Below are 23,588 nucleotides of genomic sequence, written 5' to 3'. Positions count from 1 at the left end.
CGTATGCATAGCCCTGGGCGGCAGAAGATAAGGCAGGGTCCCTGCCCTCGGGGGCTTACTGTGGGATGGATGGTAAAGCTGCAGGGTAGGGCTGGTTGAGCGAGAGAAGAAGTGGGGGGTGGAGGGTGAATAACTGAGATGTGGATGAGGACTTGGGCCACAATCAAGGGAGGGGGAACTTTCCCCAATAGAGGGAAGATGAAATCAGGTCTCGGGCCACCCCCGCCCCGTCTGTGTCCACAGCCGACTACATCGTGCTGCAGTTCGGCCGCGTAGCCGAGGACGCCTTCACCCTAGACTACCGGTACCCGCTGTGCGCCCTGCAGGCCTTCGCCATCGCCCTCTCCAGTTTTGACGGGAAGCTGGCCTGCGAGTGACCCTAGCAGCTCCCCAGCGCCCTCAGATCCCGCCAGGGTGGGGGAAAGGACTCAGTGGAGGCTTGCAGGGTCCCTTCACCAAAGCGCCCACGGAAGACTCCTCCCACGTATGGGGCTGACCCCTCACTGTCTCCGGGTGACCTCCATCCACTCCCCAGCCTGGCACAGGAGGCAGGGGAGGAGCTCAGACGGCGGGTCGGACGGAGATGAAGAACATCTGGAGTTGGAGCCGCACATCTGGTCGCGGCGCTAGCCCGCGCCCCCGCCCCGCGCCCCAGTCACTTCCTGTCCAGGAGCAGTAGTCAGTGTTGTCTTAACCCCCTCTGGGACCGTGCTAGGGCTCCGAGGCGCTGGGGCGGGCTCGGGGCGGGGGGTAGGTGATGAGGGACGAGGGCCGGGTACCCACATCCCCAATAAAGCCGCGTCCGAGGCCCGGCGGAGCGGTGGTTCTTCAGCGCGTGCGGAGAACGAGGCGGCGGGAGGGGTCCGGAGCGCGGGAGAGCGCCGAGGGCGGGCTGGAGGCCTCGCCCCCACCCGCGCCGCCCAGGCCCCGGGCGCTCCCGCGGCCCCTCCCCCGCGCCCAGCGCCGGTCCTACCGAAACTCGGCGGGCGCGCAGTGTCGAGACGCCCCCCATGGGGCCCCGGGGAGCCGGGCCGAGAGGGAGGGCCCCGGAGGTCCAGGAAGAGGGGGAAAGGGAGAAATTCGAGAAACAAGCCTCTCGGGGAGAACCAGACAAACCGGGTCCGGGCAGGGCGGGCGCAGCCGCCAGGGCGGGGCCGGGCCTGGGGCCCCGGGAGTGGGGGGCGGGCTCTCGGGCGGGAGAGGGCGCTCCGCCTCGGCGGCTCAGGCCTGGGGTGGGGGGTAGGGAGCCCCGAGGCCCGTGCTCTCCGGCTCCGCCGGGCTCCTCGTGACGCGGCACCCGGGCCCGGGCACCGACGGGAGTCCTGCCCCCGAGGCGGGAGCCCCGCCCTCGGCCCCGCCCAGGCCGGAGCCCCGAATTCCGGCGGGGTAGCGGGGAGGTGGGGTGAGGCCGCCGGTGCAGGGGAGGGTGGCAGCGCCGCACCTGCGGGCCAGGAAGGGGGGCGGCCCCGAGTCGCGAAGCCGCGGGGCGAGCAGCCCGAGCGCCGGTGGGGGCGGCCCCGCGCGGCCCCGCCCCTCCCGGCCGGTGCCCGCCCCCCTGCGCGCCCCGCCCCCTCCTTCCCCGCAGCCCCCACCCCCCGCCCCGGCTCCTCAACACAAACTTTCCGTCCCGCTCGCTCCCTCCTCCGCGCCCGGCGCCTCCCGCTCCAGCCCGGCTCATTCCGCACATTCCGGCCAGCCCCCTCCCCACGACCCCCCTTCCCTGGCCCCCCTCTCAGCCCCCTCGGGCCCAGCGGAGCGGCCTGGCCGGAGCGCCCCCCCGAGCTCGGACCAGGTAAGCCCGGCGGACGCCGGGAGGAGGCCCTGCTGGGAGAGGTGGTTTGGTTGGTTGGCTCTGGATTGGGGGTGGGGGACGCTCGAGGGGGACAGGGTCCCCGAGCTATTGTCCAGCCTGAGCTGGATCCCCGGATCTGAGTGCCGGGAAGTTTGGAGGGAAGGGGGGGAAAGCTCTCCGGGAAGCCCCGCCCACCCCCCACCCCCCCGCGACCCGGACGAGTTGGTCCGGGGCGGTAGGGGAGCCGGGAGATTGTGCCCGGTGCTATCGCCTGCCCCACCGTCCGGGCATGGGGTGTCGAGGCAGGGGTCTGCGGGCCGCACAGTTTGGGGGGGCCTGCCACCGGGGGAGCTTGTCTCCGGGGCTCCCGGTCCCGGGGCCCGCCGCCCTTTGGACTCCAGGCTCGCGCTTTCTCGGAGCCCGCCCGCCCCGGCTCCACGCAGGCCTCGGGCTCGGTCTCCCGGCGCCCAGGCCGGCTCCTGCGCGCAGTGCCTGCGGCCGCGCTGGCTTGTGGAGGGTGTCTGGGGCGAAGCTGCGCCCCTGGACGGGTACCCCTGAGAGGCAGGGGCTTAAGTTCTCTCCAGTTCTGTCGCCTGTGTCGGTGGAAGTTCGAGTTCCAGCCCTGAGCTCTGGGAACCTGGCTCCAAAGGGGCTGGATTTGGGGCCTTGGCTGCACTTCCTCAGAGGCCTTGTTTAGACTTTAGAGTGTTTGAGGAAGGCTTGTCCCCCCAGGATCACCACCATTGTCTGTCATGCCCTATGCCCTTTACTCCTGCCTGGGGAGGGAAGCCGGGAGTGCCTGTCTGCTTCTGGTTTCCTAGCCTAGCCAGGCCCTGGGGCAGTGTCATTGAGACCCCACACTGTCACCTTTCCAGGAGAGGGCCCTGATCCAGGGCTGAGAGATTCTTTCTGGACAGGGGGAATGAGGCCTTGGGGGAGGGCTTCTCAGGGGGCACCTCCTCTGTGTCTTCCCTCTCTCCAGGTAGAGGCAGAACCAGGTCAGGCCTGGACTTGTAGCCCAGGAGAGTAGGAGGTGGGGGGTAGGGGCTGGACACAGCTCCAAGGGGCTGGTGCCCAAGGCACTCTGTGTATCCGGTCTCCTGCGGCCTGATTCTGTGTACATATGTTCCAGCCCAGAGAAGGGGGCCAGGACACCTCCTTGGCCGAACGCTGGGGGCAACCTGAGGCAGGGAGGGAAATCCTAAGTCCCCAAAAGTTGGAGATTTGGGGGAATTATGTCCTCCTCCTTTCCAGATTCTTGTAGCTCCGTTTCCAAGACCCCTCCCCTAGGGGTGCCACACCAGGATGTGGTTCTGTGGTCTTCTGGACCCTGCTCACTCTCTGGACAGGGGATGGAGAGCTTCTAGGACTAGGCTATCTGGTGAGGGTGACATCAGGGGCCCAGGATGCCCCCTTCTCAGAGAGAGGCTGGGAGCCAATGAGAGTCTCAATCTCTTGGGCCTTCCCCCACCCCCCTAGGGAGGGAACAGTAATTAATGCTAATTAGGGCATTGGGGCTGGGGAATGGCTGAGTAGGATGGTCAGCGGTTGGCAGGACAGAGGTGTGTGTGTGTGTGTGTGTGTGTGTGTGTGTGTGTCTGTCTGTCTGTCTGTCTGTCTGTTTGTCTGTCTCCTAGGCCCTGCTCCCGCCCTCACCCTCAGGTTTGCAGACCCTGGTACATTCTGCCAGTTGAGGAAATATTAAAACCAGAAGAAATCTCAGCAGAGGTCAAGAGATAAGAGATCTGGTTCTAGCTGGGCCTTGAACCAGCTGTGTCATCTTCGGGGACCTCTTTGGGCCTCAGTTTCCCTGCTTGGGATAAATGACTTCCTAGGTCCCTTTTCTCTGAGTTCCTCCCAGAGTCTGTCTCCCAGTCGGCCTTCCTTCTCCTCCCACTGTGGAACCTGAACCTGGTGGGGTCTGGAGAGGTGAGTGAGTGATCCAGAGGTCTAAGGGAAAGGAGAGACAAACCAGGGGGTGACAGGAGTATCTACACCACGTGAGCGTGGCTGAAAAGGTTGCAGCAGCAGACGTTGATGGACAGGGAGGCCAGGTGGAGTTGGAGGGACTCGCCTTCTGAAGCAGTGGGGTCTGGCAAGGCTGCACGGCATGAACGGTGTTCAGAGGCCGGCATGAATGGTGTTCAGAGGCCGCTTGGATGGCAGGCCCCTCTGCCTGACTTCCAGACCCCTCTAGGGGCTCAGTGTGGAAGCTGGAAGGGAAAGGAGCTATCAGTCCTGCCCACCTCCTCGCCCAGGAAGGGGAGAGAAGCACTGGGGTCTGCTCACAGTGAGGAGAGTGGGGAGGGGAGCCGATGGTGCCAGGCACAGGGAGCTGGGGAGCCCTGAGGGCTTAAATGCTGCCGACTCCTGTGGAGGTGACTAGGGGATCTCAGTCTCTTCTTCCCACATGGGGGCTGCAGAAGCTGTGGTGTCCAAGGGGTGGCCTCGAGGATCCAGGTCTCCATGGACTTCTGGGGCAGCCCCGGGACCATGGCAGGAGCCTCTCCAGTCAGAGCTAGGGCACCTGGCCTTGTCCCCATGGCCTTGCCCTTCCCTCCCCTCCCTCTTGGTGTTGTGCCAGCCTGGGGTTGTCTGCAGGAGAGGGCTCTGCCTGTCCTCTCAGGGCCCCACAGGAGGCTGGAGGCAGGGGCCAGAGAATCCTGTCACTCTGCCCATCCCCAAAGCCTCAGCCCTTGGGGTTTCCTAGAGTGCTGATTGTTTCCTGTACTCCCTGCCAGGCCCGAAAGGACAGGAAGTGATAGAGGGAAATGAGAGGGCAACCGTGTGTGTCGCTGGATGTGTGTGAGAGAGACACTGAGTGAGACATTCTGTGTGCGTGAGACTGTGTGTGGGGTGGTTGCGTGTGTGAGAAAACCAGGTAAAACCAGTTTGTGTGTGTGACTGCATGTGAGGCTGGACATATACCTGAGAGAAACTGTATGTGACAATGTGACATTGTGACTTTGTGACATTCATGTGTGAGAGAGAAATGGTGACATTCTCTATATGTGACTGATACTGCATGGACATGAGAGAAACCGAATGAATGATGTTCTTAGTGTGTGACTATGTGACACTGCATCTGTATGGGTGACATTTTCTCTGTGTGAGTGGCCATCACATGGGGTATGTTTATGAAAGAAACTGTCTGCTTGACCAACGGTGTGACCCTGTGCCTGACATTGGACAGGATTCTAATGCTCTATGTGTATGAGAGACACTGATTGTCTGATGCTGTGTGTGTCAGAAGCAGAATGAGTGACATTCTGTATGATGTATGGTTCTGTGACGTGACTACTTCTGATGCTGTATGTGTGTGAGCAGCATACGAGATGGTCTCAGGTTTGTAGAAACTCTGATGATCTGTGTGTGACTGTATATGACACTATGAGAAAAACTGTGTGACAACATGACGTGTGTGTGTGTGAGGGGGAAACCACTGTGACACGGTGGACTATATTCAGTACATTCTGTGCTGAGAAGCTGTTGTGATAAGCCAAGTGTGAAGTCAGGTGTGTAGGTGAAACCGAGGAGGATGAGAAGGAAACCCCGTGTGCGGCGCTGCGTGTGAGAAACTGTGTGGGGTGTAACTGAGACTGACTCTGTGGGTGTCACTACCTGAGACTGTTTGGGACTGTAGGACAGTGTGAGTGACATCCTTCAGGGCTGTGCCAGACACGGCGTGGGAGACCGTGTGTGACAAATTTGGGGGCCTGTGACCCCGATGCGTGTGGCGTCTATGTGGAAGACCATGAGAAAGGTAACTTAAAAACAAAGAAGGAATGTATTTAATGCCACTGAATTGTGCACTTAAAAATAGTTTAAATGGTAAATTTTATGTATATTTTATCACAGTAAATTAAAGAAACAAAACAGAAAGGAGAGAGGTACAGGTCACAGTGAATGTGCAGGACAGTGGCTGTGAAGAGGGTCGCGTGTATAAGAGGGAGGAGGGGCCGAGAGAAAGCCTGTGTGTTTATAGACGACATTGTGACTCTCATGATGGGGGGACTGACTGACTGGTGGCAGCTCAGTGGGTGACCCAGAGTGCGAGGGCCCCACGGACATGTTCATTGGGAACTCTGAAACCCAGTTTCCCCGTTGGCTGCGTCCCTCCCTGCCCAGCCTGGACACCTGGCCTTCGCTGGCACAAGATGAGGAGACAGCACAGTCTCGAGTTGGGGTGAAGGGAGGTCTGGGAACTGGACCCCTTCTTTCTGCAGGAGGTTGAGGGCTCTGAGTCTCTACCCTCCCACCCTCTTACACAGCTGGGGGGGCGGTGACAGTGAGGATTAGCTATGGAGAAGGAAGCCTGGGGGCTACCCCACCCCCTCTGCTCCCCTAGAAGCCTGTGCCTGAGTAGTGGGGGTGGGTGGGCGCAGAAAGTCTTGATTCCCAAATTGGAAGCACATTAATAAGCGGAGGAGAGGGGAGGATGCCCCCCCATCTCCCTCCTAGTGGGATCTGCAAATTGCTTCCTCCTGTAAAAATCCCGACCCTGCTCCAGGGAGGAGGGCACTCCCTCCCCAGCCTAGCAGGGTGTGGCCACTTGGCAGAGTCCCTCAGGGGTCCTTGGGCTGAAGGTGGGGGAGGCAGACACCATCCCCATCCCTGCCTGCTCTCCGGTCCCAACCAGAGCATGGCCACTTCTAGGGTGGGAGCCTCTGGCAGCTGGAGAACAGCTGGCCCCGCTGTGGGGGCGGGAGGGAGGAAGGAGGGAAAGGCAGAGGGGGTGAGGAGGCTCCCTGAGCCCTCATCAGCTACCCTCCCCATCCTCAACGCCCTAGCTGGTCAACCCAGCCCAGGTTTGGGGGCAGGGGACTTGGGATGCAACTGCTGACTTCACTAGTCTTCTCACACTTTGAGTGATGTTCTCAAAGTGAGAGCACTTTGGGGGCTGCAGTCCCTGTAAGAGTGGACGGCTGCTGGCCACTAGACCCAGTAGGGTCACTGGGCTTGTTCAGGGGGAGGGATAAGTGTAGGGGGGGTCAAGGGGGGGACACCTGCCTCGACTTGCCTTGTCTGCATCCCCCACCAGGGCAGAGGCTCTGGGGGAGCCCAAGCTTCAGGCCGCACCCCTCCCCCCCTTCGAGAGAGAGGTATAGGGCTGGGTGGTCTGGAGGCTGTGGGGCCGAAGGGGGTGGGGGTCTAGGGCCTCTGCAGCAGCCCCAGCTCTGGCCTCCATCCCTGGAGCTGTCCAGCCAGTTATTCCAGCAGGTCTGGCCCCAGGGTGGGGAGTGGGCAGCAGGGTGCCCCTTATCTTCCCCAGGGCCCCAAAGCCTGCTCACCCAGCCTCCCATCCCTGCCACCACCCAGAGGCGCCTTCTGACCTCAGAAGGCTGAGGGCGCAGGGAGGGGGGAAGCAGGCGTGGCTGGCCAGACTGAGGGTACAGGCAGGGTGAGACCACAGGAGGTCCAAGCCTGTTGTGATACGAGGCCCTCTGCAGAGGGGAATAGGAGGTGGGGCGGGGGGAGCGGATGGGGCAGGAGTGGGGATATCCTGGACAGAGCTCCGTTGTGGCTGACCCCAGCCCCCTACAACGGCTTCCCTTGTCACTCCTTCCCTCTAGGTCCGCCCTGGCCTCTGGATCTTTCTGTTGGCTTCAGGTGTGTTCAGTCTCTCTCTCCCATTCTCCCTCTCATTCCTTCTCTCTCCTGGTCCCCCTCCTGGCTCACCCCCTCCCTCACTGCCTGACTGTGTCTGAGATTATTGTTCTTTCCCCTTCCTGCCCCTCGTACCCTCCTCAGCTGTGTCTCTGTCTCTCTGGATCTGGGTCTCTGTCTTTCTGGGTCTCTGTCATGACACTCTCTCCCTCTCCTTTCTCTCCCCCGACATCCACTGGCTCTGTCTGACTGTCCGTGGATCTGACTCTCTCTCAACACTCTGCCTGTTCTGTCTCTCCATCTCTGTCTCTCCCTCTGGGTCTCACTCCAAGGTTCACTCTCTAGGTCTCTTTTCTCGTCTCTCACTCTGGGACTCTGCTGTCTGTCTTGTCTGTTTTCTTGTCTGTCTGCCTATCCGAGTCTGTCTCCCCCTCTCCTTACCCCACCCCACACTCTCCCCCACACCGTCTCCCCCTTCCCCTCCTGTCTGTCTCAGGCTCCACGCACCTTGCCCCTCAGTTGGGTCTTTCTCCCTCTCTCCTGCCCCTCTTAGTGGCACAGCCCAGCAAGGCAGAGGCTCTAGACACCTGTGCGAGCGTCAACGGGCTGCCATCCCTCCCAGCCCCTCTCTGTACAGGGGAGATGAGACCCTCTGCTGGGCTCGGGGCATCCCAGGGGGCCTGCCCTCTCATCCCAGGCAGCCCCCTCTAGATTGCCCCCCTCAACCACGCCTCAGTCCACATTTGCCTCAGTCCAGCCCCGCAGCTGTCTGGGGAGCCCGTAGCCTCCTCCCTCACCCCCAGGGTTGGGTCCCAGTGGTTTGGGGGTCTAAGGAGAAGAGGGTGGGCACACACTAGTCTCTGTCTCATCCCACAGCAGTAACTCTGGGAAGACCAGGGCAGCCAGTCCAGACTCCCTCCTGAGTGATGCAGTAGGGCAGAGACCCCAGTTCAGCCCCCAGCCTGGTGCTGCTGCTTTCCCGCCATTATCCATTGGTGTGCCTCGGCCTGGGGGTACAAATATTCTCATTTGAGTGTCAACCCGGGCACCCACACAGCATACCTGCACACATGTACTCCTGTGCATGGCTGTGTGTGGTGGGGGTCACCTGCGGGCCCCTATGTTGGTGCCTCTGCCCACAGGAGTGTTCCTAGAAAGTGAGTCTTGCAAGTGCCCAGGAGCCAGCGGAAGGGACGGTGGTCCCTCTTCTCTCCTTGACTCGTCCTTGTAGCCGCCCCCTCGTCTCCCCTCCCCCTCACCAGCTGCCAGCGGTCCCAGCCAGGGGCTGCTGCCCCGCCCCCCCAGTCTGTCCCAGCTCCCAAGCGCTGCTGTGTTCGCCATATTTGGCCACAGTGCTCCTGCGGGGGGCGGGGCGGGGCTGACATCACCTCGAGAAGGGGGGGCCACCGCCTGGATGAGGGGAGGCGGGCAGAGACTTGGGGGAGGCAGGGAAGTTGCTTTTAAAAGTCTGGGGCTGCCATGGCACCCCATGAGCTGGTCCCCTGCTGCTCTGAGGGAGGCCTCAGGAAAGGATTTTGGGGGAATGGGTTGACAACTCCGTTAGGAGGGGTCTTGGCTCATTGCAGCCCCTCTTCTGCCTCCGTTCTGACAGCCTGTGGCAGTGTCAGAACTGGGGGGAGGTCCTGCATCCCAACTACCTCAATGTAGGTGTCACTGGGCCCCCCCCCAGACTCCCTGCTCCCTCACATTTTCATTCTAAGAACTTGGCCTCCGGGCTGAGGAGGGGATGGGGATGGGGATACAGCTTCCTGGAGTGAGAGACAGGCTGGGAGGAGAGGACTGTGGCCCCTCTGACTGGTCAGGAGTGTGGCTTCCTCTCTCTCTGGCTATCCTCTGGTGTAGGGGAGCTATTCCTGGTGGCCTTGGAGGCCTCACAGAAAGGGCTACAGCAGTGTGGGGGTCCTTGAAGTTGCTCCAACTACTTGGGCTGAGGGCGGCCCCCTGGTCTGGACCCCACTGGGCAGACTCAGCATGGTTGCAGCTGGGCCTCTTCTCTCATTACAGGTGGTGGGGCATCTCAGCCCCATCCCTTTGGTTAAGAGACTGAAGCCACATTGCCCAGGTTCAGAACCTGGCTCTAGCACTTACTGGCTGTGTGTCCTTGGGCAAGTTGCTTGAGCTCTCTGTTCCTTGGTTCCTCATCTGTAAGGTGGGAATAATAATAGTATCTATCCCATAGGTTATTATGAGGATTAAATGAGTAAATTTGTGTAAAATCCCAGAACAGTGCCTCCATATGGCAGGTGCTGTCATTAAGTCTAAACTCTATATCCATCTGATATTCAGGCACCCTGGGCCCTCCCCATCTCATGCCGCTAGTGTTCCCCTTCAGGCCTCCCTAAGCAAACGGGTAGCCCCACAGGGAGAACCCCCACCAATTTGGCAGGACCTGGAATTCATGTCTGAAGGGAAAGAATTTTCTTCCCTGGCTTCTGAGGGGGTCCCCCACCTCCCTACGTGCTTTCCTGTGGCCCAGAGCAAAGCCCCAGGATCTAGCCATCTTGGGCTCTAAGTCTCCCAGGACCCGGATATGCGTTGAGCATGCAGATGCTGAGGCCAGCCAGCGGGAGTTGGGGGTGAGCTTTGGGCTGTGTGTGTTGGGGGACTGGAGGGGTGTGGTCTAAATTAATAAGCCAGCCTGGCGTGTGCGGGGAGCTCAGAGTTGACGGAGCCTGGGCCCACCCTCGATGCGGGCCAGGGCAGGGGCGGCGTGTGGGTAGTTTATGGGCTGCTGTGGGGCCGGGAGGTGCGGGAACAGGAAGTGGGATGGAGGAGCACGTGGGGCTGAGCGAGGCTGTGGGCCAGGCACCTTAGCCAGCGTCGGTCCCGTCTTGCAGTTCCTGGGGCAGTCCCTGCCCCACGTTTAGATCTCTTGGCCAGGTTCTTGTGAGTTATCTTTTGGGGAAGGCAAAAACACACCCTTCCTGGGTCCAGGACCCTTCTTGTTCCACACGTGGTCCTCAGCAGGGTTGCGCTGATGCTGGGAGGAGAATGAGAGGCTGGGGTCCCAGGTGGATCCCGATGACGGGGGAGGAGCCCTCTGAGAGCCACGGAGACGCCGGGCCCTGCCCGTGTTCCTTCTCTCTTTGCTCATCGTGATGCCTTTGGCAGCTGCGTGACCTTAGGCGCCTCGGTTCTCCTCATCTGAATCATGGGCATGCTCCTTGCCCTCCCTGCCTTAGTTTCGAGGATTGAATGAATATAAAAGTGCTTTTTCCGCATGGAAGTGCCGTGGAGGTATAAAGCATTATCGTCATGGTTATTGATCACCACCAGTACTGTCTTGAGCGTCATGAGCTAGGCATGGGGGTCGGCGTTTTGTGGTGATCTTATTTAACTTTAACCGTCACGACCTCAAGGAGACCCTTTCCTCATTTCACAGGACAGGAGGCTCGGAGAGGTGAAGTAGCTCACCCAGGGTCACACTGCACTGAATACGCACAACCTCTGGTTACCCCCACCGCCCTGGAGCACCTGCCCCCGGGGGGGAGATTGGTGTGGTGGGAGGACCCTGGCCCTAACCCTCTGCGTCCGCTCCCCAGGCGCAGGCTGCCCAGTGGGCTCAGGTCCAGAGCCCAGAGCAACCAGCACAATAGCGTCCAACAGCTGGAACGCCAGCAGCAGCCCCGGGGAGGCCCGGGAAGATGGGCCCGAGGGCCTGGACAAGGGGCTGGACAATGACGCGGAGGGCGTGTGGAGCCCGGACATCGAGCAGAGCTTCCAGGAGGCCCTGGCCATCTACCCGCCCTGTGGCCGCCGCAAGATCATCCTGTCGGACGAGGGCAAGATGTACGGTGCGTGTGGGGAGGCACAGGGACACTGGACGGGACTGGGGGAGGCGGCCTGGCCCTCCTCAGCCCCTCCCCCTGCTCTCTGCCCCCTCACCCAACCGGTTTGGCAAAGTCCTGCCAGCCCGCCATGGGCGAGTCTGGGCGTGCGAGCCTGTGTGTCTGGATCCTCCTTGTAAACAAGCCGGGCTTGCCCCCTCCACCAGAGCTTGGCCCACACCTTGACATCCCCATCTGCTCCTCCTCTCCTCCCCCCTGCTGGCCTGGAGGTTTCGGGGTGACTCAGTGGGCCCAGGAAACTGGGTCAGTCTGGTGTGCTCCAGGCTAGGCCTGGCAGAGGGTGCCTCCCCTGGGAGGATGTAGGGTAGCCCGAGGGGTGAGGCCTGGAGTGGGAGTCCCAGCACAAGGCAGGGTTTCCCACTGTGAGTTCCCTCCGGTGTATGTGGGGAGGGGTGGGTGAGGGGCTGCAGAGTGGGGGCAGGCCACACTGTGGCAAAGGCCTGTGTTGGGAAAAGGGCTGGAGAGACGAGGGGACTCGTTTTTTCCTCACACCCCTCCCAAGTCTCTCTTGCTTTCCTGGCCCCTCTCTTTGCCATCTTGCCCACCTCCTGCCTCCAGAAGGGAGTGTCCCCGTCTTGTCCAGCCCTGAGAGGGCTCTCCCAGAGCTGCATTTTTGGGATAACTCAACTCTTCTGGGCCTGGCTCCTTGCCAGCTCACTGCAACCCTCCCTGACAGCCTATGGCTAAGTGAGGCAGGCCCTCAGCCTGTCCCCTCCCAGTGTCCAGTGCCATGGCGGGTGCAGGGAGGAGACAGCTGGGTCGAGTGGTAAGGGCTGCCCCATGTCCCACTGCCACCACCCGCTGCACCACGCCCACCTCTCGCCCCAGAGCCCCACTCACAGGGCAGGCAGATGTTCCAGGGTGCCCCATAGGGTGGGGGCTGCCTGCCCCCAAAGCTACCTCCCAGATGGCTGGGGCAGCCCCACACGGTATTTTTAGACCGGGCGAGGGAGTGGGGTGGAGAGGGGCAGGCGGGAAAGGAGGAGCGGTGGGGCTGTCTGTCATCGAAGAAGAATTTGGAGAATGTGGCTGTTCTGGAGAGGCTATGGAGTTGGGGGACAGGGGCCTAGATTTGGGGGGTAAGAGGTATACCCCCTGAGGACCCTGACATGCCCTGAGCCATGTGTCCCAAGCACCCCTTTCATTGAGCCCAGCCGCCTGGACACTGGCCAGTTTCTGGGCCCTCAGAGGGTCTGTGGTGCTGAGCAGAGCCCCCCACCCCAAGGCTGATAGGCAGCTGGGTGGGAGAGACACTGGTAACCGGTGACATGGGGGTGAGAGGCTCAAGGACACAGTGACGCGCTTGCTGATGCATCCTAACACAGGCTGTCGGTGTAGGCGGCAGGTTGGAGACCATCCGGTTCTTCCTGCCCATTTCACAGGAAGGGAAGGGACTTGTCCAGGGTCTCCCTCCATGGCTGGGACAGCTAGCACAGGAACCCCGTCCAGAACTCTCTCAGGCGAACACGGAGACGGACGTGCGCCGAAATGTCTGCCACCCAGGGCAGACCTCGCTCACACGCAGGATACAGACACTCAGAGCTTTGGGGCTGGTGACGGAGCACGGGGAAGAAGGAAGCCCTGCTGGGGGCTGGGAGTGAGGGGCCCAGCTGTCCTGCCGCCCTTGGGCCACACCTGCCCCTGTCCGTCTGCAGGGAAACCTATCAGGCCGCCTGACGTTGTCCCAACCTGGTTCCTGCTCTGCTGCCCCCTACTCACCCCCTCCCCCAACGAGCAGCCCCTCAGGTCCTGGAGGCGGTGGGGGCAGCCTTGGGACTTCCCCACCACCCTCCCCCTGCCCTGCTTGTGCCTCTCGGGTGGGGGTTGGAGTGAAGACGGTGGGGAGGGAACAGCAGAGCATTGTTTGGGGGAGGGCCTGGTGTGGTTTCCAGCTGGTGGGGGGGTGTCTCCAGCCACCAGCTCCCCCCTTGCCCCCTCCTCATCTTTTCTCTCACCCCAATCTAGGTCGAAATGAGTTGATCGCACGCTATATTAAATTGAGGACGGGGAAGACTCGGACGAGAAAACAGGTAAAGAGATGACTTATGGTGCGGCCCCTCTGCCCACACACACTCTCTCAGCTGCCTCCTTCAGCCCCTTCCTGCCCGGAGCTCTCCCACTGCTGCCCACCTCCTCCGGGTGCCCCCTTGCCCAGCCTGCTCCCCCGGCCCTCTCCCCGGGGACTTCACACTCCCCCGGGCTGCTCCATCACTCTTCCCACTGTCTTAGAGAAAGGGGCACTGTCCTCTCTGACCTCTCTGACCACCACCACCCCGCCGAGGCCTTTGGTTTGGTGACCACAGATAAGCCCCATGGGGCAGCTGCATGATCACTGCCCTGAGTGGCCCTGACCAGTCAAAGAGACGGAGAGTTGGACAGGCGAGGACAGAGCAGGGTGGCACAGCTGAGATATGGGTGTGTGCTGCCCGACAAGCGTCTAACCAGGACCAGGCAGGAGAAGGGAGGAGGGAGGGCTGGGAAGGCTTCCTGGAGGAGGTGACGCTCAAGATGCATTTTTAAGAAGGAATAGAATTTAGCCAGGCAGAAAAGAGGGAGACGATTCTTCCAGGCTGAGGAAGTTGGGTATGCAAATAATAATTGTGAGCTCATATAGAGCTTACTCTGTATTAATTTATTTAATCCTCACAGCAACCTTACAAGGTAGGTATAGTAATTATCTCCATTTTACAGATGAGGAAACTGAGGCACGGGGAAGTTAAGTAACTTCCTCAAGGTCACTCGGCTGGTAGGTGGTGGATCCAGGATTCAACCCACCGGGCAGGAAAGAGCCATCAGTTAGCAGTGTGGTGTGTGGTGTGGCGGCAGGAAGAGTGGGAAGAGCTGGGGGGCGGCAAGAGGCCGGAGGGACAGGTTTCCCCAGGGGCGGCTGGGGGCCATGGAAGGGAATCAAGCAGGGAGGGGTGGGTGGCAGCTGTCGAGGAATGTTGGCCCTGGAGCAGCTGGGGCAGTGGCTTAGAGAGGGCCGGGTGGAGGCAGGGCCCTAGAGCAGCAGTGATGGTACAATGGTTAGGGTGGCAGTGGGGGGATGGGAACAATGATGATTTGCGATGATTGGGTGCTTCCCGTCCAGGGTGGGTAGCAGTGTGGTGACAGGAAGCCTGAAGGGTGGGTTGAGTGTGGGCTGCCTGGGAGAAAGGCAGGCTGGAGGCAGGCACCTGGACGAGCGGACGCCGGTTCTGACCCTCAGCCCTCCCAGCCTGCCTGTCTGGGTGGGGTTTGGACCTTGCGCCCACCCCCAGGTCCCCAAGTGCATATGACAAGCTTGACCTGGCCCACCCCACTGTCTCCAAGGAAGGTCCTGGGTCCCCCCACCCAGCGTGGGAGCAGAAACGCTCCCTCATTTCTCCAGGTGTCAATTACCCCCTCTCCCTGGGCCAGCTCGTGTTGCACAGCGCTTATTCATGTAGCAAATTATTGAGCTACTACTGCGTTCTAGGCACTAGGGATACAACGGGGAAGCGGACAGACGAGGGCCCTGTTCCCTGGAGCCTGGGGCTGCAGGAGGAATATGACTGATCAGACTGCCGGGTTCAAATACCTGCGAGGAGGGGGTGTCTCCCCTGCCAGCCTCTGTTCCTCAGCCAGTAAATCAGCCAGTATGCGAAGACACTTAGAGCAGAGTGAGCACTGTGTGAGGATCTGCTGCTGCTGTTGCTGGTATTAGTGCTGTTGCTGTGAACAGAAGGCCATCCCGGGGCCAGAAGAAGCGCGTCCTGCTTCATCCGCAAGACATGTTGACGGGAACCAGTTGGTCAGAGTGGGAGGGGGCCGGGCGTCTTGAAGCTCGGTCACTTTGACCTGAGGCCCAGGGAGGGTGGCCGAGCCTCTGGATTCTGGGTCCAGCATTTGCTCCTGGCCACGTGTCCTGGGAAGGCTGGCTGTCCAGTGAAGTTTTACCACCCAGCTGTCAGCAAGCTCAAAATTTTATTTACTTATTTTTTTTTTATAATTTTATTTATTTATTTTTTCCCCCAAAGCCCCAGTGGATAGTTGTATGTCATAGATGCACATCCTTCTAGTTGCTGTATGTGGGACTCGGCCTCAGCATGGCCGGAGAAGCGGTGCGTCAGTGCGCGCCCGGGATCTGAACCCGGGCCGCCAGCAGCGGAGCGCGTGCACTTAACCGCTAAGCCACGGGGCCAGCCCTCAAAATTTTAAAAACTGCTAGCCTGTGTCATTTTTCAAGGGTGGCCTCCTCTAACTTTATTCTTTCTTAGAACTCTGATGTCTAATGGCTCCTTAAAAGGGGAGCCATCCTTTGGCTGTGAGGACAAGGCATATCTTTATGTGTCAAAAAAGCAACCAGCTGACAGGCAAGGTTTTTTTTTGGTTGTTTTTATTCTACTTTTGGTAAAAACAAAAAATGCAGTTTTAGTTTTTTATGGATACATACAGCAATTAATAGCAAGTACAATGCCTCCATATTGAAAAAACAGCTGAGTATTACGTGAGGATTAAGCCCCGTGTGACTTTGAGCTGTCACCGAGCTGACCACGTGGAGGGGTCCTCGGCAGCAAAGGTCTCAGAGGCCTGGCAGTGTAGCTTGGTGGTGGAGCAAGTACGCTCTGGAGTCAGGCCACCTGGGTTCAAATCCCAGCTCTAGCCTCCAGCTGCGTGACCTTGGATAAGCTGCTTAACCTCTCTGTACTTTGGTTCCATCATCTGTAAATCGGTGATAATATTAGTAGCGACTTCCTAGTGTTGCTGTGAAGGTCAGATGGGTTGCTACAAGTAAAGTGCTGAGAATGATAGTAGCCGTGCTCAGTACGTCAGCGATTGTCATGATGTGAAGTGGTCAGTGATCTTGCTGGACTTATGTCTGATTCCTGTGCCCAGTGGGGCAGCGTGAGGAGCGCCCACCTGGGTCCTAACCAAGTAGGGTGGGGCCTGCCCAGCACCACATACATAGTAACTTTCAGTCTGGGATTAAAAAGAAAAAGAAACTGCGCCAGCCCGGTGGCGCCAACGGTTAAGTGCGCGCGCTCCGCTGCGGGTCCCGGGGTTCGCCGGTTCAGATCCCGGGCGCACACCCATGTACTGCTTGGTAAGCCATGCTGTGGCGGCGTCCCATATAAAGTAGAGGAAGATGGGCACGGATGTTAGCCCAGGGCCAGTCTTCCTCAGCAAAAAAAAAGAGGAGGATTGGCAGATGTTAAACTCAGGGCTGATCTTCCTCACAAAAAAAAAAAAGAAAAAAGAAAAAGAAACTGTTTCTTTGTGGGGAGGAAAACGATTTGCAAAGAAAGCCAACAGCAATTGCTGATAAGGACTATGTGGAGTAGAGGATCCACGTGCTCCCTTGTGTTTCCTGGGGAAACAGTGACATTTAGGTTCTCTGAGGCTCAGGGGCAGATCCCCAACAATGTCAAGGGTCTGTTGTGCAAGCCCATGGTACACCCATCCGGACTATGATTAGTGCAGGTTTGCCAGGAGAGGGAGGCTTCGGGAGGAGGTGCTGGAGAAGAAAGGCAAGAAAGAGCACCTACTGTGTACATACATGTATACTGCCATATAGGAGCCCGAGGGGGAGGAAGGTGTGTTGGGGGAAGAAGCTGCATGAGGAAAGCAGGAGTAGGCCCAGGCCTGGTTTATAGGCTGGCAAGCTCTTGGGGTCGACAGGAGGACTTAGGCAGTGGTACAAGGATCTTTCGTAGAGGATCTGGCCTTGATGTTTAATCTGATGGCCAGCAGGAGCCTTATGGCCATTGCTAGCTTCTGTGATGCCAGTTAGAAAAAAGTATCTCCTCTGAAGATACCAGTGAGAAAACGTCACCCCTTTTTGGAAAAATGAAAAGATACCCTTCCTCTGGGTTAGATGCAGCCCTGGACCAGGGCACATAGCTTGGCCCACAGAGGTTAGCCTGCCCTCACTAGGCCAGATGCTCTTGTGCAGTGAACAACCTGTACAACTGTACATGGTGGTCCTGGAAGCCACTCTTGATCAAGGCTTTTGATCAAGACAGAGCCAAGAAGAGAGTAGAATTGTCAGAGCTCAGGGGTGTCTGTCCACAGGGGCCCCACAGTTCCCCCCCACTTACATTTGGTCCCAGAGATGAGGGCTGGGATGCTCCTTGCCCGTGGCTGCCCCATGCTGTGCCTCCTCACTGTCTGTGTTTTCCTCTCTGGCGGGGCGTGGGGCGGCCCCTAGGTGTCCAGCCACATACAGGTTCTAGCTCGGAAGAAGGTGCGGGAGTACCAGGTTGGCATCAAGGTATGTTGGGCGCCTGACTGGGGCCTCCAGCCCCTCCCGGGCCCCTTACCCACGGCGCCTCCACCGCGATCTCTGCACGGCTCGGGCCTCTGCCTGGGCCGGCTCTCCGGCCCCACTGCGCCTCTCTTCTAGCTGAAGCTCCGTTCTTGCCTCTTCTTTGCTCTTTCTGCTCTTTTTCTCTCTCTCTCTCTCTCTCTGCAGGTCTCTAGCCACTTGCAGGTTCTAGCCAGGCGGAAATCTCGGGAGATTCAGTCCAAGCTGAAGGTATGGGGTCCCCTGCCATTTGGCCTGGCCCTGTCCAGACCCCAGCCTGGGACAGGGAGGGAGCTGAGGAACTTGGGTGGTGGGGGGTGTGTCTCAAACACACACAGCAGCAAGAAAGCCAGAGACCACTTCAGGCTACACAGGGCCACGGCCCCTGGAGATGAAGCAGGAGTCCAAGGGGACAGCCAGCCCTACAGCGAGAGAGAGGAAGACCGTCTGGGGGCCACTAAGGCCCACCTCTCTTCTTCTCCGTTCTCCTTTTTCTCCTTCCTCCTAATTGCTGCTTGCTGATTGCATGGGACTTCAGGTGGGCAGGGAGGAGACACTGTGGGGTATTGGCTGGCAGATCTATTGTGGCAGCATGGCCATTCCTTGCATTGGATGCTCAATCCTGGCTGCTCTGCAGCTGAGGGTCTCAGAGCCTAGGGTTCATCGCCTGGGTCCTTATCAGGGCCCCTGTAGGTTGCGTCATCTTCTCACTGACCACAGCTGCCCAGCAGACTGGGCCTCCCACCCCAGCCCACTCTACCTGTAGCACAGCTACAGAGGACACGCACAGACCCAAGGGGCACCAGCTTGGTCCACTCTCTGGGTCTCCAGCCTGTCCTCCCTCATCCTACCCTTTCCAGGGCACCCCCAGCTGGCAGGCACTCCCTCTGGGTGGCATTGGGGCTGGGGGAGGATCCACAGCTGCCTCTGAGCTTCCCTGGGCTCCTCAGGAGCTGAGAGCCAGGTGGGCACTGAGTGGAGGGAGGTGAAAAGATATGGCCGCCCCACCATCTGGCCCTCCTTTGTGTCTCCTCTAATCTGTTCTCTCTCCTTCACAGGCCATGAACCTGGTAAGTAGCACTGCCCCTCCCCTGGGGGGGGATGGAGGGAGAGCACCTAATATCCGATTTTCCGATTACGGATTGTGAAATCAATTTAAGAGGTTTGCAAACAGCATTTTTAAAAAATGAAATGTAGTGGTTCTCAAACTTCAGCATGCATCAGAATCGCCTGGAGGTTTCTGGGCCTCACCCTCAGAGTTTCTGATTCAGTAGGTCTGGACTGGGGCCTGAGAATGTGCATATCTAACAAGCTTCCAGGTGATGCTGGCACTACTGGTCCACGGACCACATTTTAAGAACCACTGATGAAATAGAATAGAAAATATGAGAGTGCATGACACACAAAATAAGGGCACATATTGTGATATATACTGGATTATGGAATAAAATGAAATTATTTCTTACTGTGGATTGTGGTCAGAGGGGTGATGGACACTTAGGAGACAGGCCCAGAGAGGGGTGGAGACTCTCCTGAGCCCACTCAGCAGAGCTGGGGCTGTAATCCAGATCTAGACTCCCGGAGCCCTGAGCCCGGGCCTCACACTGCCCCTCCCTCCCCAGGACCAGGTCTCCAAGGACAAAGCCCTCCAGAGCATGGCGTCCATGTCCTCCGCCCAGATCGTCTCCGCCAGCGTCCTCCAGAACAAGTTCAGCCCACCCTCCCCTCTGCCCCAGGCCGTCTTCTCCACGTCCTCACGGGTACAGGGCTCCTGGGAGGCGGGGCTGGGGTGAGGGAGTGCCTTCAGGGCGGGGCCGTGGGGGGGCATGGATACTGAGGGGCCCCTGGGCTTTGTCGCATCTCTGCAGTTCTGGAGCAGCCCCCCTCTCCTGGGACAGCAGCCTGGACCCTCGCAGGAGTGAGTATTGTGGCGCCTCCTTCCCACATCCCCTTCTTTCCCTGCGCGGCCACGCTGGTCTTCCATGCCCATCTGCGTCCCAGCAACAGCTGAGCAGAGTTTTAATTCAAAAATAGAAGGATGGCGAGCGCCAGTCAGAGAGCTGATGCATCTGCCTGTCCACTCATCAGCCCACTCGGCCCCTCGTCACCTGCCCTTCAGTCATTTTTCATTCAGTTAATCTCCACGCCAGCCTCTCAGTCAACGAGTCAGGGAGTCGAGTATACTCGGTTCCTTCAATTCTAAGATGACTTTCATCCTGAGATGCACACCCTCAGTTTAATGAACAGCTCTTCAGGGTGGGGCTGAAATGCTACATTACACGTGCACGTCAATGGTGAGATGCAGCAGGATTTCATAAAAGTTAAGATGTGAGGGAAAAAAAAAAGCTCGTTGAGTTAGCTTGTCAGCATGCGTTTCTGGGTCTCTGCAGAAAGGTTGGGTGGTGCCCTATTGGGGTCCCACATGAGACCCCAAGTGACTGGGCAGGTGGAATGTGGGGAAGGGGTGACCCTCTAACCAGGCTGTGCTCCTGTCCACAGCATCAAGCCTTTTGCACAGCCAGCCTACCCCATCCAGCCGCCCCTGCCGCCGACGCTCAGCAGTAAGTTCCCACCTGGGGCTGCCACCTCCCCCTCCCCCTCCATTGGCACCTGCACCTCTGCTCAGGAGAGCTGGGGTCTAACTCTGTGTGTGTGTGTGTGTGTGTGTGTGTGTGTGTGTGTGTGTGTCTGTGTGCGCGCGCGCTGGGAGGAAGGAGTGGGCGGCACCTATGGAGGATTGGGACAGGCCAGGATTAGTCCTCTTTTTACAATGGAATAGCCCAACCTTTTACAATGTTGCTTCCAAAACTCTGCTACAAGTACACACCACCAAAAGTATTACATTTATATATACATATATTATTATATACATATTACATATACATATTATGTACATATATCTATATGTATTGGAATTCTGGGTAATTTTTATTTTTCCCTTTTTACTAGTCTGTATTTTCTGTTCGAACACACATTAATAGTGACATAAGGAAAAATCCACTGATGTATGCTCTTAGGGCCACCACACATGTCGTGTAGGTTGTATACTGTGCAAGGACTCCTGGCAGGGGAGTCAAAATCCAGCCCATGTTCCTACCTAAAAGGGCGCCATTTTCTAATTTGCACAAAGGCTCTGTGCATGCTGGGGGCAGCTGTCTATATAACCAGGACACGCACCCATGCAGATGAGGGTCCGTCTTGTCCCCCCAGGTTACGAGCCCCTGGCCCCGCTCCCCCCAGCTGCTGCCTCTGTGCCTGTGTGGCAAGACCGCACCATTGCCTCCTCCCGGCTGCGGCTCCTTGAGTATTCCGCCTTCATGGAGGTGCAGCGAGACCCTGACACGGTAATGTGTTTGGGGCTGAGGGTGAGGGTTTGTGCAGTCGTGGAGAGACCCTGGCCTGGTGGTCCACGGCCACAGCTCACGGTCATGGGGTTGGGAAGCCACAGGGCAGTTCTGTCCCCGTGCAGCGCCCCAGGCCTGCACCCTTGAGTGCTCTCCTGACCCTGCACTGGGCCCTCCCAACAGTACAGCAAACACCTGTTCGTGCACATCGGCCAGACGAACCCCGCCTTCTCGGACCCGCCCCTGGAGGCAGTGGATGTGCGTCAGATCTACGACAAGTTCCCCGAGAAAAAGGGTGGACTGAAGGAGCTCTATGAGAAGGGGCCCCCTAATGCCTTCTTCCTCGTCAAGTTCTGGGTAAGCCGCCCTCGTCCCTCTCTGCTTCCGACAACGTCCCTCCCAGATGTGCGTACACCCCTGCCCACCCCACTGAACCCTGACCCTGCCCTCTCTCCTCACGGCCTAAGGACAGAGTCCTGGAGATGGGTCCTTGGGCAGGAAGCCTCCCTCTGGCCTCTGCCAGCACCTGACGCCACCCCTGCCCCCTCCTCCAGGCCGACCTCAACAGCACCATCCAGGAGGGCCCGGGAGCCTTCTATGGGGTCAGCTCCCAGTACAGCTCGGCCGATAGCATGACCATCAGCGTCTCCACCAAGGTGTGCTCCTTTGGCAAGCAGGTGGTGGAGAAGGTAGAGGTGAGTGGGGGCCGGAGGTTGGCGTCACGGGACTGGGACCAGGCATGCCGAGTGATGCTTTCTCCCGGCTGCCCGCAGACCGAGTACGCCAGGCTGGAGAACGGGCGCTTCGTGTACCGCATCCACCGCTCGCCCATGTGCGAGTACATGATCAACTTCATCCACAAGCTGAAACACCTGCCTGAGAAGTACATGATGAACAGTGTCCTGGAGAACTTCACCATCCTGCAGGTGTGGGGGCAGCAGGGGTCGTGGGGGGGTCACGGGATGGCCCCATGTGCAGGGGCCTCAAAGTGGGGGTGGCCAGGCCCATAGCTCAGATGAGGAGACTGAGACCCAGAAAGGAGAAGGGTCTACTCAGCCCCCACACTTCTGGCCCTGTGCTGCCTGACCTCCTGAACCGTCCTACCCATTCCCCAGGTGGTCACGAGCCGGGACTCCCAGGAGACCCTGCTTGTCATTGCTTTCGTCTTCGAAGTCTCCACCAGCGAGCACGGGGCCCAGCATCACGTCTACAAGCTCGTCAAGGACTAAGGTGCCCTCTGCCCTCACCACCAGGATCCAGGATGAGCATCTTTTCTGCATACCTGCCTGGCACCCCCAGAGGTCCAGGATTGAGGACTCATCCACCTGCCAGGCTTCAGGCCCAGGACCCAGGAGGCCTCCCCACCTACCCCCAGCACACACACTCCCTGCCACTGTTCTGCGCTTTAATTGTGGGAGAAGAAAGGTGGGCTCAGCGGTGGGGCAGCTTGCCCGGGACGCTGAACCAGCATCACCCAGCTCTGCCCAGCCTTGAAGGAAGGGGAGGACACCTTTGAGCTCAGGCGTGTGTGGCCACCGGCCCCTCGGGGGAGTGTGACAGGCGGGTGAGGGTAGAATGGAGACTGAGGGAGTTGCAATGCAGAGGCCCCAGCAAGGAGAGTATTGAGTTGGGGTTGGGTTGAGAAGAAGAAAGGGGCCCATGCTTTCTTTGTACCTGCTGTGTGCCGGGTCCCCAATGTGCCTCGTGCCATCCTCGGACCCTGCAAGGCACGCGTGGGTCTCGGTGTCTCTGATGGCTCCGAGAAGTTGAGGGATGGGCAGAGTTGGAGTTCTTACCCAGGGCTGCCTGTCCCCAGAACCCAGGTTTACACTACCTCCCTGGAGCGGGGCTGGCCACAAGGGGCTGGAGAGAGGGTCTGCGCTGAGGGGCTGGAGCCAGCTGGGTTGGGGGCCCAAACAGAGTGCCTCCTCCCAGAGCCCCTGACACAGGGGAGCAGCTGCTTCTGACTAGGCGGGAAGAGGGGGAGCAGCGGGTACGCGGCACCTGGTGCGCACCCTCTGTCAGCCTGCAATCCAGCCAGGCCTCAGGAGCCTCCTGTGCCGACCTCCTCCAACAGCCCAGAGCCGGTGCCCGAGCCCCCCAGAAGCCTACTGATGGGGGACGGCCCCCAGAGGCAGGCCCAGGCTCAGCCCTAGGCTGGAGGGTCCGGTGGGAAGATGGAGTCCCACCTCTGGGCAGACCAGTGGCCTGGGGACAAGGAGTAGCAGAAGGCTTTGATATTTTCTCTTGCCCAAGACTTGGGTTGGTGAATCCTTTGCTCCCTGATGTTCTTCCCCGCCTCAGTCTCTCTGGCCTGGAGCAGTAGCTCCCCAGACCCAGTTCTGGGACTGAAGGTTCACCCTTCCCCTGCTGCCCCTTCCCAACACCCAGGCCCCTCAGCAAGCTCGGCCTGCCCACCAGCCGCCTCTGGGTATTTATGAGTTTCATATGAAGTACTGTGCCCCTTCCCTTCCTTACCCCCCGCCCTGCCCCTGAGCTTCCCGAAGGTCCTCACAGTTTGCATTCGCTCAGGCCACGTCCAAACCCAACCTAGGTTTTATAATGTATATTATATATTTTTTTGTGTATTTTTTAAATCCAGCTGTGATGGGTTATATCATAAATGTGGCGCGGGGCGGGGGCGGGGGCCCTCAAGGCCCGGCTCCTGCTCAAAAAAAAAAAAAAAATTAAAGTTATTTGTTTGTGGGTTA

The 23,588-nt window shown here is 59.1% G+C and overlaps 2 protein-coding genes across 2 annotated transcripts in view; both read left to right on the top strand.

Moving 5' to 3' along the window:
• TULP1 (TUB like protein 1) overlaps window positions 1-829 on the top strand; it is a 12,887-nt gene extending 12,058 nt beyond the window's left edge. The window contains exon 14 of the mRNA XM_087437819.1: window positions 244-829. Coding sequence (XP_087293945.1) covers window positions 244-377 — 134 coding nt within the window. The 3' untranslated portion in view covers window positions 378-829. The remainder of the gene's footprint in view (window positions 1-243) is intronic.
• TEAD3 (TEA domain transcription factor 3) lies at window positions 758-23,588 on the top strand. Its single transcript, XM_087437818.1, has 14 exons — window positions 758-1,174; window positions 1,391-1,792; window positions 7,366-7,402; window positions 10,963-11,214; window positions 13,234-13,298; window positions 17,438-17,500; window positions 19,156-19,293; window positions 19,402-19,451; window positions 20,033-20,094; window positions 20,744-20,877; window positions 21,061-21,234; window positions 21,432-21,572; window positions 21,651-21,803; window positions 21,993-23,588. The coding sequence occupies exons 1-14, from the start codon at window positions 758-760 to the stop codon at window positions 22,104-22,106; spliced, it is 2,202 nt and encodes a 733-aa protein (XP_087293944.1). The 3' UTR covers window positions 22,107-23,588.

The sequence above is a fragment of the Ceratotherium simum genome, chromosome 13 (genome assembly GCF_057802395.1).
Source record: "Ceratotherium simum simum isolate JZ-2026a chromosome 13, ASM5780239v1, whole genome shotgun sequence".
Taxonomy (NCBI): Eukaryota; Metazoa; Chordata; class Mammalia; order Perissodactyla; family Rhinocerotidae; genus Ceratotherium; species Ceratotherium simum.
The sequence above is the reverse complement of the archived record's forward strand: the minus strand, read 5'-3'. Positions and strand labels throughout refer to the sequence as shown.